Genomic DNA, 16,927 nt, shown 5'->3' with positions numbered 1-16,927 from the left:
CATGTTACAAAAAATAAGAAAAATAAGAAAAAACACAAAAATCATAAGAAGAAGGATAAAAGAACAAAAAATAATATAAAACATTCTCGAAAGTCCAAAAATTAGTCTAACATGTAAAATTGACAGGTATTGTAAATACTTTAAAAAATAAATCTCTCAATATTTTCCATACTTACATTTTTAACATTGCAACATTAAAATTATTTTAATTCTTTTTGTAATAGCGATGTTCTCCTTTGTCCTTTCATTTGAATCCAATTCATGTTTTGTAATACGAACAGCCTCTTTTGAAAAGCTAATTAACTCTAATAGAAATTAATTGTTGAATTATTAATTCACGCATTTAATTCTTGCCCCTGATATCAGGCAACCAGTAATGTTTATAAGAGAGAAAATTGCTTCGAAACAAATGAAGCAGTTTATTATTCCCTTAAAAAGCATTGTTAATCTTATTGGAATTATTCTTCAGGTTGTGTGCAAGGATTATTATCCTTGCATACAACCTGAAGAAAGACAATATTTTTAAATTGTTATAACACTTTTTTTATGATAAAATTCCTAAAATTGTATGTTTTTGAAGGTTAAGTTAAATAATCTGCTAGAATTCGCATTTTTAAGAAAAAATTACCATTCATCGGAATGATACACGAATTAAAAGATGTATAACTACATGAACGAAAGCTTAGAAGTTGAAATTTCTTTATTGCCACTTAAAAAGAAAACGACTTTCATAAATAACACTTTCCCCCTAACATTTCTCAAGTGTTTCACCAAAACCCCACTGGTATTTGTGAGCGACGCGGCGCTTTTGTCGCCCGACTATAGTAAGTCCCTGTATGTCATTTCATTGTTTTCTTTAATTTTTTTCACCCTTATCTTTTAAAACAAGTAAGTTTTACTTTGTTTTCAAAATAAATTTAGTCCCTTTTTTTCTAATTGTAATGGAAATTCAATGAAAATTGAAAAATTTGAGTGTGCAATTAAACGCAATAATTGTCCTGGTGCATTATTCCAAAATGGCGGCATCCTTTTTGGTTGGTCCTTATGTTATGTGCAAATGTACTCGCGTTACTTATCCGTCCAGGAGAAAATAAAATAATTCATTATTGTTAATAATTTAAAGTAAAGTGCCTTGATGTTATTATTTTTTTTTAATTTTATTTTCGTTTCGATAAAAACATAACCATGTCAGTGAATATGCAGCATAATAGACGAAAGAAAAAGCGAGTGAATTACGGTGTGAGGGCGGTTGAATTGTCTCGTGGTGCAAAGGGTTTTGGATTTACAATTTCGGGACAGCAACCGTCAATACTCAGCTGTATTGTTCAAGGTAGTCCTGCGGAAATTGCAGGACTACGAGCTGGTGATTATCTAGTCGCTGTGAATGGACATAATGTGAGTAAAGCACCACACGACGATGTTGTCAAATTAATTGGCAATTCAAAAGGTGTTTTGAGACTTGAAATTGCCGAGAATTATTATTCAGACTCATCGGATGAAGAGGGTTTGGCGACAGTGAGATCGAAAAAATATTCCCACAAAATACGCTCCAATAATGTTGGTACAATTCAGCCATTGTATAGAATTGCAAACGTTGTTCGTGATTTGCAAACTGGAGCAATGTTCAGTGGAAGAAGTATGCATCCGAACAAAATTCAATGCTCAATTCCACCACCACCCGTGTCGCATAAAAGAGATTCAGAAAAAATTGTTCATCGAACAGTTGTCGGATATTTAGGAACTATCGACATTCCAGACCAGTTGCATCCCTCTTCAATGATGGAGGTAAAATATTTATTTCTAGGTTATGTTTGATGAAATTAAAGTGTCTATTTGGTTCGTCAGATAACAAATTAGTTGTAATTAATAATAAATAGATTATTATTTTCTTATTTCAGGTTCTGAAAAAATGTATAAAAAGACTGAAAGCAGAGAAAAGGACTCCAACGACAGTGCTTTTGACAATTCACGTAGCAAATATTAAATTAACAAATTCTGAGAATCGTGTTGTCGCCGAATATCCCTCATATCGAATAATATTTTGCAATTCATTCTCGGAACAGGATAAACAATATTTTGGCATTTTGACAAAATCCGTGAAGGATTCTGATGATATTGTTTCAAATTCTTGCCATGTTTTTACAATTTACTATAAGCTTACGGATCACGAGGTACATTCGAGTACTTGCAATGTTTTTGGATTCACTTGCACGAAAACATCGGAATTGAATGTTTGTCAAGAATTTCCCGACAGTTGTGTCAGTTTGATTGGTGCCATTCAAACATTGTACATTTCTGATACAGCCGATCAGGATGCGAATCCTTATAATGAGAGTCGTCGACATCAGGAGACAGCATCGCCACAGCCAAGTAATATTAGTACATCGACTGCACATTCCAGTAATAGTGATTCGGGAATTGGTTTTAAAGATGATTATGGAAGTCATTCAGATAGAAATATTGTTGCCGACTTTCCGCAGAGGCATTGTGGACCTTCAATTTCACAGAGGGTATATACTTTTTTTCTACCGTCTATTTTCTACGTTAAGAAATTCACAACGTTTATAATCATCAATTTAGAAGAAAAAATATTTTTCTATTTTAATTTTTTTTATAGATTTTTGCTTAAAATGTCTTTTACATAGTTTCTTGATCAATTATTGAGGAAAAAAAATTTGTAGACAAATGTAGGACTATTTTCATTTGGAGAGTAAATTGAATTTCAAGACAAAATAATATAATCTTCACTTTTTTTTTGTTTTTGCTTTTTGAAACTTTGCTAATGTCAAGGTCATAAAATTTAACGTGTGTGAAGTTTACATCGTTTATGATCTGAAGATTGCAAGAAAAATATATTTTTTACGCAGAAAAGAATATTTTTTGTTTACAAATTTTTATTTTTTGAATTGTTGGCGAAGAAATATTGTTATAAAAAATTATTTAGACAATTTAGAAAAATATTTTTCGTATTAAATCGTTGATTGTACAAACGTTATGAATTTCACCAACGTAAAATTTATTCCAATTTAAAATTATCGTAATTTGAAATAAAAAGAAGAATTATTTTTACCTATAAGGCCTCGGATATTATGACTTTTTCGACTTTTTTCGACTATTTTCAAAGAATGCAACTTTTATCGACTTATATGAAAAAATTGCGACTTTTTCGACGTTTTTTTTTTACAAATTTTGCGACAAATTACCAAATTCTTAGTATAAATTGCAACTTATTTCGATTTTTATTAGTGTGAAAACTAGTAGACAAATCTCACAAATTAAATTATTTTTAAATAATTTTTCTAATTAAATTTTCGAAATATACCAATATACCAATATTCCAATTTTAAAAATTCAATAATTATTTTCAATATTTTCGAATACATATTTAAAAAAATGCAAATACATACAAAAAATAAATATTAAAATTTTTTTGTACTATTTTTAACATTTTGGAGAAAATAATCATATTCAAAATTTTTAATTACAATTCTTCAAAAAAATTATTTTTTGTTTTTTTAAATTATACAAAACTTTTTTTTATAAATTCAATTATTTTCGAAAAATTACATTACAATATTTATAAAAAACTAATTCTTAGAATTGTTTTATCACAATTTATCTTCAAACAAAGGAAATTATAATTTTTTAAAGTTTAATTTTTTTAGTCTTATTAAAATTTCAGAAAAATCGTTTATAATTAAAATTCTTCAAAAATTTGATTATTTTTTTCATATTTTTTAAAAACTTAATTATTTTTCGAAAATTTTATCAAATTTCAATTATTTTCCAAAGATTTTATCAAGTTTCAATTATTTTTCAAAGATTTCACCAAACAATTATTTTTTAAAAGATTTTACCAAATTTCAATTTTTTTTGACATTTTTTATTTGTATATAATTGTAAAACTATTCTTTTTCAAAAATTATTTTAAAATATTTAAAAAAAAATTAATTTTAAGAATTTCTTTATTAATATTTTTGAAAATATTCTACCTTATTATCTTTAAAAAAATGGACAATTTCAATTATTTTAAAAAATTGAATTTTTGTATTGAAATAATTGAATTCTCGAAGAACTTTCGGAAAATTATTAAAAATTAATATAGATAATTGATTGAGAGATGGAGTTTAGTTAAAAATTTTTAAAAATAATTGAATTTTGGAGGGGTTATAGTTTTAATTTTTAGAAATTACTTTAAAGAATAAAATTATTTTCAAAAATTTTAATGCAATTCTTTGCGTAACAATTCAATTTTTTCAACATAATTTTAATAAAATTCCTTGCAGAAATCCATTTATGTTTAAAAATTTACAAAAATTCTCGACAAAATTTCAATTATCTTTATAAAAAATAAAATTTTTCTCCGAATTTCAATTTATTTTGAAAATTTTAATAAAACTCTTGGCAGAATTTTAATTATTTTTAATACAAATTTCATCTAATTTCTGTAAAAATTGCAATTATTCTTAAAAATTTTATTAAAATTTGTCAAGAAAATTTTCATTTAGAAATTTGTTGAAAAAATTCTTTATGAAAATTCAATTTTAAGAAACATTCAATTGTTTAATAAAATATTTATTTTTACAGTTAAATAATTGAATTCTCGTAGAATTTTCTAAAAAATATTGATTTAAAAATGAATTTCAAATTAAAATCTTTGAAAATTCGAACTTTTTATACTTTTAATTAAGAATTCTGTAGAATTAATTTTTCTCAAAATGTTTAATGGGTTTTTTTTTTAATTTATGAAGTTTTTAATGTTTTTAATGTATATTTAATTGAAGAATGTCAGAATAATCGAAATTACGTAAAATTAAATTGTAAACAAAAGAATTTGATAATTCACAAAGAACTTTTTCAAAAATTTATAAAAAAAAATTGCAGAATTTTAGTTGAAAATTCTAGAAATGAATAATCGTAATGATGAAAATAATTTTTGAAGAAGTTACAGTTACAAAGCAGCAAGTTTTAATTATTATAAAACATGAAGACTCGGAGTGATCGATATCTTTATGTTTTATAATAATATTCTTGTTATCGAATTTCAAATTTTTGAATATCTTAACTTCTATAAAAAAAAATAAATATTTATTCAAAAATGAAGTTATTGATGTTTTCGAATAATTTTCGTTTTAAAAACCTGGAAAAAATTCCGTTTTTGAATCTGGAAAAGTCAGGGAATTTGAAATAAGCAAAAGCGTGGCAACCCTGAATTACTATTTTTATTGATATTATGGAATAAAATAATGAAAATGTGATAAATCTGAAGAAATAAAATAAAAATCTTTTCCTACTAAAGCTTCAATGAATATTAATAATAATAAAAGTTAAATTGAAATGTTTTGCAGACAGGAGCTGTACCACTTTCGGGAATGAATAACGACTCAATATCAGGCTCGAGATTAGCAGTGAGAGCGACAACAGATCAAAGATGGAATGACCTGTCGCGCGTGAATCGTTCTCGTGACTCCTCGGATTTTTCATTTGATCACAGTACAATGGATTTTAGGAAGAAATCCGATGACAATAATTGTTACTCGTTGGCAATGTCGCACACGATAACACGTTCCGAGGGTCAAAGTGGCGTGCTGCTTAGAAGTGGAGGGGAATCCACCACCTGCCCGGGGCCATCTGCTACGATGCTTGTGCAGGGGTTGGGAAGTTCGTCAGTTGGATCATTGGCTTCTGTTTGTGGAAGTACATCGACAATGTATCACGATTTTGAAGAAGCAATGGAAATATCGAAAAATCATTGCGATGAAATTGCGGACGACATTAGTTTGTGCAATAAACTTAGTCCAAAAGTTTACGCAGTGTCAAAGTCGTTCGTTCACAGTATGGAGGATTTGAAACCTGGTGATGATTATTCGACGACATTTATGCATTCATTTCCAAATAAAACGGATAAAACGAGACCGTGGTGCAGCCTCCAGGAAATAAGGAAGGTCGAGGATTGTTCCAGTCGTAATTGCATGGTATGTGATGTTTTCATTGCTCTTTAATTATTTTATAGAGGGAAATGAACAGCACATTTTCTTCTCTTTCTTCTTCTTATTCTTCTTGGAAATCATGATTTTATCGTGAATTCGTGAGTAAAGTTATTACTTGCACTGTCACGATATTTTACGATTTACTGTAATATTCAATTTTTACAATGCAACATAAATATTTAAAATACTTGAGTTATAAATTCTTTAATTTTTCTCATTTCAGTTTTTTTCGTAATGAAAGCTCCGGATTTTAAAAGGGCATTTTTACCATTTAAACTCAATGCTGAATGTGCCCTTTTAAGATCCGGAGCTTCAATTGTCTTAATTGATAATGTAAATACAGGGAGACCACATGTCAGTAAAGCTGGCTTCACAGTCTGTCCCCTACTTCCCTAAAAGTCCCTTTTTTTAATTTTGGCCCCTAAACGTACCCTATTTTCAAAATTTTCCCTATTTTTTTCGTCGTAGAAAATCAATAATTTTTAAATAATTCTGCAAAAGAATTCAATTATTTTGATAACCAACAAGATTCTCCCCATAAAATCAATTATTTTAAGGATTTTTAATGAAATTCTTTTTCAAAATTCAATTATTTTGATAAATATAAAAATTCTTCTCAAGAATTCAATTATTGTCAAAAATTTTAATTAAATTCTTGGCAAAATTTCAATTATTTAAACAAAATTTAATAAAATACTTTGCACGTATTCAATTATTTTTATAAATTTTAATGAATATCTCGTCGAGAATTTAATTAGTTTTATAAATAGCAAAATTTTTCGCCAAAAATTCAACTATTTTAAAAAATTTAAATAAAATTCTTTGCAACATTTCAATTATTTTCAAAGGTTTATCTCAATTCAACGAATTTCAATATTTACTATTTTCATAAAATTTATCAACAGTTACAGAAAAAACTTGTTGATACAATTCTACAAAAAGATTTAATTATTTTCATAAATAATAAAATTTCATTTACGAATTCAATTACTTTTATCGCAGAATTTCAAATATTTTTAATACAATTTTAAATAAATTCCTTGAAAAATGCAGTTATTAATAAAATTTATATTAAAACTTGAGGAAAGAATTCAATTTTAAGAAGCATTTAATTATTCAATAAAACAATAAAATTCGTTGCAATAATTCAAATATTTTTATAAGTAACATTTAATTCGTAGGGTAACTGTACCAATTGTCGAGGGTTTTAGGCAACATGTGACTTTGACATTTTTTTTCTCGGAAGTAAATGCACTTTAAAATTTGATTTTTGTATATTTGGACGAAGGATCTAATAATGTTTAATATTCATATTTATTTATTTAATATAAACTAAATTGTTAAGCAAAAAATATATTTAAAAGTCAATCGAGCAAAAGCACCATTTGTCGATGGTCTTGTGCTAATTTCTCGAGGGTCTGTTCCAATTGTCGAGGGTATGACATTTTTAAACATATAACCCAATATAACCTAACAATTAACCTGTACAGATATTAGAAAATCGAGTAGATATTTATTTTTTCGATAAAAATATTATAGAACATTACCAGAAAACAAATATATTTATTTAACTATAATTGAATAATTTATAATATCGATATAAAACATTTTTATAGTAGATGATACAGGACAGAAAATTATTTAACTGTTTTTTAAACTTTTATAAATAAGTTAATTAAATTTAATCAATTTTGTTAATCAGACATTAATTGAAAAAATAAATTAATTTAAGTCACATTAAATTTGTAAACGAATAAAATAAACTTTTATTACGAACTGTAAATATAATGGTTAATTATAATTAAACTATAGTACAAAATTTTTTAGTTTTAAATAATGCATTTTTTTTATTAATTTTTTTCCGTCTTCCTCGTTTTTTTGGTTGATTATTTTCTGTTGGTTGTAAATTTTTGGAGCATTTTTTTTCTTTTTCTGTGTACCTATAAATGTTTGGCATTTATGTTTGACGTTTAGTAAATAAACACTTAACCATCGATAAATGGTGCATCAGCGAAAAAAGTGACTACACCAATTTTCGAGTCATTACCTCGAAAAATGGAACTGTCAAAAAAAAGGAACCAAATACCGATGATTTGCTTTTAAAAAATATTAAATATTTTTTTTTAACAAAAAAACATGCATACAAAATTAATTTAGTTCGTGTACAAAATTATAATAATAATTTTGTACACAAAAAGTCATTATAAACGCGTTTAATTTGCATTTCTAAAAATCTGTTTTAATCAACCTGAAGTATTAAGAAAATGGAGATTCGTGTAAATTTCACAGCAGTGAATTATAATATTAATTAAATAATTATTTTAGTAGAATCGCTACGAAATTTGTATATATAAATATACAGTTGAAAATACAAAGATTATTTAGAAATTTTTTTTGTTCTTAAATATTATATATTATACTATTTATCTAAAAAAGAAAATTATTATCCTCGACAATTGGAGCACCCTCGGCAATTGGTGCAGTTACCCTAGCAGAAAATTAATTATTTTCAAAAATTTTTAAGTAATTTTGCAAAAGAATTCAATTAGCTTGATAAACAACAAAATCGCATAAATTCTTCCCATAAAATCAATTATTCTAAGGAATTTTAATAAAATTCTTTTCCAAAATTCAATTATTTTGATAAATATCAAAATTCATCACAAGAATTCAATTCTTTTGAAAAGTAATAAAATACTTTGTAGAAATTAAATTATTTTCAAAATTTTTGCAAAATTCTTGTTAAGAATTAATTTATCATTATCAATAGAAAGGGAAATTCTTCTCAAGAATTAAATTATTGTCAAAAATTTTTTTTAAATTCTTCTCAAGAAATCAATTATTTTCAAAAATTTTTTAATAATTGTTCTCATGAATTCAATTGTTTTCAAAAATTATTATTTAAATTCTTCTCAGGAATTCAATTATTTTTAAAAGTGTTAATAATAATCATTGCAACAGTTCAATTATTTTTATAAATATTAAAAGTTAAAACTCATCGCAAGATTTCAATTATTTTTAATACAATTTTAATCGAATTCCCCAAAAATGTAATTATTCTTAAAAATTCTATTAAAATTCGTCAAAAGAATTCAGTTATTTAAAAATATGTTGATAACATTCTTTATGAGAATGCAATTTTAAGATACATTTAATTATTCAATAAATTTGTTTTTTATACTTAAATAATTGAATTCTCGTAGAATTTTCTAATAAAAATTGATTTAAAAGTACATTTGAGTTAAAATTTTAGATTATAATTGAATATTAAAAGCATTCGAGCGTGAATTTTTAGAGATAATTGAATTTTTAAATGGTTTCATATTAAAATCTTTGAAAATCTGAGTTTTGTATAATTTTAACTAGGTACCAATTTTGTGGAATGAATTTTTTTGAGAAAGTTTAATTGAGGACTTTTTTTGAAATTATTTGAAGTTTTTATTTTATAATGTATATTTAATTGAAGAATTTGCGAATAATTGAAATTTTGTAAAATTGAAATTGTAAACAAATGAATTTGATAATTAACTTTTTTAAAAGTTATTGAAAATAATGCATTTATAGAAGAATTTTAGTTAAAATCACGAAATAAAATTGAATTTTGTAAAAGTTACAAATTATTACAGAAGTTCAATTATTTTCATAAATAATAAAACTTATCGCAGGATTTCAAATATTTTTAATTCAATTTTATTCAAATTTTTCGAAATATGTAATTATTTTTGAAAATTTGAATAAAATTCTTCGAAAAAATTCAATTTTTTAAAAAAATTTGATACAATTTGTTTTTTAGAGTATAATAATTATTTCCAATTCATTTTTAATTACATTTCTTGAATGAATTTAATTATTATCAAAAATTTTAATTCAATTCTTCGTAAAATTTTAATTATTTCAAAAAATGTTAATAAAGTTCTTTTTAAAAATATTCATTTATTCAATGAATTATTTTTTTTGTATTTAAATAATTGAATTCTCGTAGAACTTTCTAATAAGAATTGATTTAGAATTCAATAAAGTAGAAGGATTCAAATTTTAAATAATTTTATTTCTAAATTTCAAGAAAAAAATTATTCAATTTTAAAAAAGAATTACTTTTGTGATTTTTATATAAATAGTTAAATTTCAAAAATGCTTTTCATTGACACTGAAACTTGTTACCACTCTGATAATGTAAATAGTTAAATGTGTGAATGTTTAGACACATTTCGATTTTAAAAAATTTTTTCCAACTTGCAATGAATTATTAAATTGCGGGAAAATTACCGGTTTGGATATTAGTTACGCCACTCTTTTGCTACTTGGGGGTAAAACAGGATCAACATCCTGGTCTCAATAATGTGTACCTCCATTGTATTCTTAAAATGTGTTCAGAATATGAAACATTCATGAGGCAGGAAGTAATGATCTAAAGATGTAGTCATTGAAGCATCTTTTAAGGTCCTAACCAAATTTAAATTTCTTATTTTAATTCAATTCCAGTTCTATATTTATATTACATTTGAATTTTATTTCTTGTTCTATTCGTTTATCTTCAAACAAAAGTTTCTTCCTCTTTTTTACCTTACAAAGAGTTCTTTATTTTTTTTGAATTTATATTTAATTTAAACCAAGTAAAATAAATACAGGCTTCACAGTCTATTCCCTTTTTTCTTAAAAGTCCCCTTTTTATCAATTTTGGCCTCTAAACGTACCCTATTTGGAAAATTTCCCCTAAATTTCCCCTATTTTTTTCGTCGCAGGAAATCAATTATTTTCAATAATTTTTGAGTAATTCTGCAAAAGAATTCAATTATCTTGATAACCAACAAAAATCTCCCCATAAAACCAATTTTTTTAAGGATTTTTAATGAAATTCTTTTCCAAAATTCAATTATTTCGATAAATATCAAAATTCTTCTCAAGAATTCAATTAGTATTGTCAAAAATTTTAATTAAATTCTTGGCGAAATTTCAATTATTTAAACAAAATTTAATAAAATACTTTGCACGAATTCAATTATTTTTATAAATTTTAATGAATATCTCGTCAAGAATTTAATTATTTTTATAAATAGCAAAAATTTTTCGCCAAAAATTCAATTATTTTCAAAAATTTAAATAAAATTCTTCGCAACATTTGAATTATTTTTAAAAGTTTTTCGCAATTCAATGTTTTTAAATATTTACTATTTTTACAAAATTTATTAACAGATTTAATTATAGAAAAAACTTTGTTGATACAATTCTACGAAAAGATTCAATTATTTTCATAAATAATAAAATTTCATTTACGAATTCAATTATTTTCATCGCAGAATTTCAAATATTTTTAATACACTTTTAAATAAATTCATTGAAAAATGCAATTATAATTAAAAATTTTATTAAAACTTGAGGAAAGAATTCAATTTTAAGAAACATTAAATTATTCAAGAAAACAATAAAATTCGTTGCGATAATTCAAATATTTTTATAAATAACATTTAATTTGTCGCAGAAAAGCATTTATTTTCAAAAAAATTTAAGTTATTTTGCAAAAGAATTCAAATAGCTTGATAAACAACAAAATCGTATAAATTCTTCCCATAAAATCAATTATTCTAAGGAATTTCAATAAAATTCTTTTTGAAAATTCAATTATTTTGATAAATATCAATATTCATTACAAGAATTCAATTCTTTTCAATTCATTTCTTTCTTTCTTTCTCAAGAATTAAATTATTGTCAAAATTTTTTTTAAATTCTTTTCAAGAAGTCAATTATTTTCAAAAATTTTAATAAAATTCTTCTCATGAATTCAATTGTTTTCCAAAATTATTTTTTAAATTCTTCTCAGGAATTCAATTATTTTTCAAAAATTCAATAAAATTCTTCAAAAAGTTTTCAATTATTTTCAAAAATTGTAATAAAATTCTTTAATATAATAAATTTTATTAAAATTTTAATTAAATTCCTTAAAAGAAATTAAATATTTTCAAAAATTGTTAATACAATTCTTCGAAAAAATTAAACTTTAAGAAACATTTAATATTATTTATTTTTGTATTTAAATAATTGACTTCTCGTAGAATTAAATTAATGTTTTTTGTACTTTTAACTAAAAATTCTGTAGAATTAATTTTTTTAAAAAAGTTTAATTGAATAATAATTGATGTTATTGATTTAAAGTAGAATTTTAGTTAAAAATTCTAGAAAATGTTAATTGAATTGAAATGATACAAATAATTTTGAAGAAATTACAGTAACAATATTCTTATAATAATAAACTAATGATTCTGTCAGTTGGTCATCTTTTGTTATTGTGAGTTGTTCAATTTGAAAAGGTTTGAATTTGAAATTTTTGAACATCTTAATTCCAATGAAAAAAAAAATATTAAATATTTATTTTAAATAAAACTATTGATGTTTTCGAATAATTTGACTTTTGAAGGAATTTGTAAATAAATTTATAAAACATTTTTTTGAGTATCTAATAATTTTTAGAGTGAATCAGAATATTCTTTAGTGTCAGGGAAAAAGTCAAAGTTGTGTTTGGAAATGAGGGAAAAGTGAGGGAAAAATAAAGTTAAATTTTTGTGGCAACCCTGTATAAATAAATTATATTTTTATCTTTATTTAACCAATTTTTATGGTCCCCTAAAAGTCCCCTATTTTTTAATTTCCAGTCCCCTATTTTCCCTAAAATACTTTTTAGGGGCATTGTGAAGCATGTAAATATCTCAAAATTGCTTTCTATATTATTATTTATTACGAGAGAAATTTTTTTATTATTTTAATACTTGTAATTAAAAAATACCTTCTCATTAGTGGTAGAAAAGAAAAAAAAACAAAATTTCTTTCGATCAAACATTTTTTTTTTTACTCAATTAATTTGAGTATGGAAAATATTTATGATCTTGAAGTGGGTTTCTTACGAAAGAAGATTATGAATCTCTCATTTTTTTCTTACAATATTCAAATGAGATTTCTTCCGAGGACTCGTTTAATTTATAATTATTTATGCAATTGACACACTGATTCAGTATAATATAAGTTTTTAATCATCACACATATATAGGTTTATTGTGCAATTAATAAAAGTGACTATATGATAAAAATGGACTCTTTCTACTGTAATGCTGACTAAGAAATGAAGCCGCGAGAAAATTCATTGAGAAAAAAAAATTATTATTATAATTATAAATATGAAAAACAGGTAAAAACACTTGATGCTCGGTTTCCGTTTCTCTTCGTTTACTCGCTATTGAGGACGCGTCATCATTTCCTGCCTTAGAAATATGGCTTCGAGTCGAGAAAAGGGGAAAGAGTTAGAAGAGGGGGTCAGAAAAGATGATTCAAGTAAAAAAGGAGAAAAATAAAGATAAAAAAAAAATGAATTCTTAATGCTCTTTAACACAATACCTTTTCTATAAGATTTGTAATGCTTGCATGGAACGCAGACAAGCGTTAATCATTGGCGTAGAATATAATATTGAAGATACTTTCTATTCGAAAATTTTCAAAATAGATACTAAAAATATGAATTTAGAATTTATTTTTAAATAAATATTTTTTTCATTTTATTATTTTCTTTCAGGAGGATAATTGTTGTTTATAGTGTAAAAGGTAGGAAATTCCGTAGATAATCTAGATTTACGGTTTTTGCCTCTTTTTTTTTAAAGGAGAAATGAAGTCATAGGCGTAATTATCTTCTTTACATGAAATGGAATGTCCCACGTGTTTATAAATTATTTACAGCTTTCTTAAATTTTTGTATTTTAATTGTAGACAATATTTCTTCAATTATTCTTAACGAGTTTTTTAAATTGATTGCGTGTACTTGATGACTAATTAATTCAGATTCAGAATCAGACTTGTTAACGTCTTCAATTCTCCTTCTCCGAGATCAAGAGCTTGAATTTTTTTTTAAATTAAAAAATTCTTTTCTTGTGGAGCAAGATTTCAAATTTATTTATTGTTAATTTTGGATCGTTAATTATTTATCTTGTTTGCAGTTTGGATCGGAGAAAATTTGGATCGTTGGAATTTGGTAATTCATGGCTTGGATTGTTCGAAGTATTCGTAGAGTTATTTCCAATCAATGACAGTTTGAATCATCGATAGTTTGGATCAGTGAAAATTTGGATTTAAAGTCAATGGAAACAATTTCAATGGAAGTTTTTATCTCTTCTTCATTTATCTCTATAGACCGATAATAATTTGGGTCATTGCTATTTTGGAACAGTAGAAATTTGAAAATTAAGTTTTCAATAATATTTATTGTTTGGATCGTTGAAAATTTGGATTAAAGTCGAAATCGTGTATCGAAGATCGTGTATCGTGGATCGAAGATCTTTTGGATCAATGGAACGATTTTTGGATTTGGATTAACGATTTCTTAGATTGATTTTAATTTTCTGCGATCGGAAAGAAGATAAATTCTTTGTTTAGAAAATTGGATAAAAATCGTGAAACTGGATTGAAAATTCTGATTGGAAATCGAAATTGGTTTGGAGAAAAATATGTTGAATTTAGAGATGTTATTAAAATCGGCGCGCAAGATAAATTGTTTCTTGAGGATGAAGAGAGCACTACGCCATTGGCTCATGACACAGTAGGTACGTTGAATTCCCCTTTCCCCGTGAAGGGAAGTAGAGCTCCGACTCCAACTCTTGAGAGCATCGAGAAGGCGCGGCAGAGAAACTCATGGTAGTAATATCGCGAGTACATCAGGCGTATGTCGTGTGTCTTTTATATATATAATAATGTGTAAGAGGAATTGGTCCAGCATCTAAGTGAGTGGCGAGAGTGCATGGCTGTCAACGGTGTGCAACCCTTTTTGAGACGTGCATGTCAGTGTTTGTCAGCAGTAATATCATGTACAAACGAGGACAGTATTGGGCGGAGTCCCTTGTTAATCAAGCAGGAAAACGAAGATATTGAGGTGCTCTTATCTAGTTTTATTCTACGATCCGAGTTATAATAATGAGATGATAATTTTTTTCCTCTCTCTCGCATTCATTTTTGCAATGAAACTCGTGAGATTTTGTGAATGAAAAACGAGTGACTGAGATCAGTGTGTTGATGTTCGGAGCGAGTTCGCTCAAGTTAATTAAATGGGATTACAAGACTGCAACGAGAGACCGGAACATGGAACGTTCATCGGTAAGGTAAAACACTATCGAGCGATGCACACACGGTCATGTGGTCCAGATAGAAATAATTTCCTTGGGGGTAGACTTTATCTTGCTATAGTCTGTTACCGTAAATTATTTCCCATCCGCTTAGAAATTTCCTGGTTGTCATGTAGATAGCACAAGAACTACAATTTTCTCTCTAGTTTCAGTATTTCATTTTCTTCTTTTCGTATTTTTATTATATACATAAACAATATTTGCAATTTTTACATAAACAGAAATTTATTTTTATTTACAATAGTAATAGTAATAATAATAATAATTCCATTTTCATTTTTTATTCATGTTTTTTTTTGGTAAGAAAACTAATTTTACTAAAATTAAGATATCAGGGCTCGAACTAGATCTGTAAATACCGAAAAGGTCCGTAAATTTGCTTCAAGTTTGTGAAAGTCCGTTTTTTTCAAAAAAAAGGTCCGTAAAGTTTGTAATTTGATTGAGAAAAGACGAAAAGTTCGTAAATTGTACGATATAATTTGGAGAATTTTAGAGAAATTACAAATGATTGCAGAAATTCAGTTATTTTCGAAAGTAATAAAATTCTTCGCAAAAATTCAATTATTTTCAAAATTTTTTTAAAATTCTCGTCAAAATTTCAATTATTTTTTGAAAATAATAAAATTATTCTCTGAAATTCAATTATTTTCAAAAATTTTAATAAAATTCTTGGCGAAATTTCAATTATTTTCAAAAATTTTAATAAAATTCATGGCAAAATTTCAATTATTTTCAAAAATTTTAATAAAATTCTTGGCAAAATTTGAATTATTTTCAAAAATATTCCTCAATTCAATGATTTTTAATATCTACTATTTTAATAAAATTTTCCATAAGAATTCAATTATTTAAAAAAAATTTAGTAAAATTCTACGCAAATCTTTTAATTATTTTCGTAAAATAATTAAAATTTCACAGGAATTCAATTATTTACGAAATTTTTTTTAAATATCTTCGTAATCATTCAATTATTTTCATAAATAACACAATTTTTACAGGGATGCAATTATTTTTTTAAATAATAAAATTCCTTTTAGGAATTCAATTATTTACATAAATAATAAAATTCATTGCAGAATTTAAATTATTTTTAATACAATTTTAATCGATTTTCTGGAAAAATGTATTTGTTCTTAAAAATTTTATTAGAATTCGTCAAAAGAATTCAATTATTTAGAAATTTATTGGTAAAATTCTTTATGAGAATTCAATTTTAAGAAACAAGCAATTATTCAATAAATTGTTTTTTTTATTAAAATAATTAAATTCCAGTAGAATTAGCTACTAAAAATTGATTTAAAAATATATTTGAATTGAAATTTTAGATTATAATTGAATATTAAAAGCATTAGAGCGTGAATTTTTAGAAATAATTGAATTTTGAAAAAGTTTCAAAATTAAAATCTTTAAAAATCTGAATTTTTCATATTTTTAACTAACAAATCTGTGGAATTAATTTTTTTGATAAAGTTTAATTGCGGACTTTTTTAAAAAAATTATTTGAAGTTTTTATTTTATAATTTATATTTAATTGATGAAATTATGTTTAATTGAAATTTTGTAAAATTGAATTGTAAACAAATGAATTTTTGAAAATTCTCAAAGAACTTTTTCAAAAATTATTAAAAATTATGCATTTATAGAAGAATTTTAGTTAAAAACACGAAAAAAATTTAATTTTGAAAAAGTTACTAAAATATTACAGAAATTAAATTATTTTGAAGAGTAATAAATAATATTCTTCGCAAAAATTAAATATTGCTCAAAAATAATAAAATATTC

General features: G+C 24.6%; 1 protein-coding gene across 3 annotated transcripts in view; it reads left to right on the top strand.

Moving 5' to 3' along the window:
- Positions 1 to 827: 827 nt before the first annotated feature.
- LOC122497996 (regulator of G-protein signaling loco) overlaps positions 828 to 16,927 on the top strand; it is a 36,729-nt gene continuing 20,629 nt past the window's right edge. The window contains exons 1-3 of one of the 3 annotated variants that reach the window (XM_043605466.1): positions 828 to 1,785; positions 1,899 to 2,510; positions 5,349 to 5,975. In XM_043605466.1, coding sequence (XP_043461401.1) covers positions 1,186 to 1,785; positions 1,899 to 2,510; positions 5,349 to 5,975 — 1,839 coding nt within the window. In that variant the 5' untranslated portion in view covers positions 828 to 1,185. The remainder of the gene's footprint in view (positions 1,786 to 1,898; positions 2,511 to 5,348; positions 5,976 to 16,927) is intronic. The other 2 variants (XM_043605468.1, XM_043605467.1) reach the window with 2 other exon arrangements.

Source organism: Leptopilina heterotoma, unplaced genomic scaffold, assembly GCF_015476425.1.
Source record: "Leptopilina heterotoma isolate Lh14 unplaced genomic scaffold, ASM1547642v1 Lhet_14, whole genome shotgun sequence".
NCBI lineage: Eukaryota > Metazoa > Arthropoda > Insecta > Hymenoptera > Figitidae > Leptopilina > Leptopilina heterotoma.
This window is presented reverse-complemented; position numbering and strand designations above follow the sequence as displayed.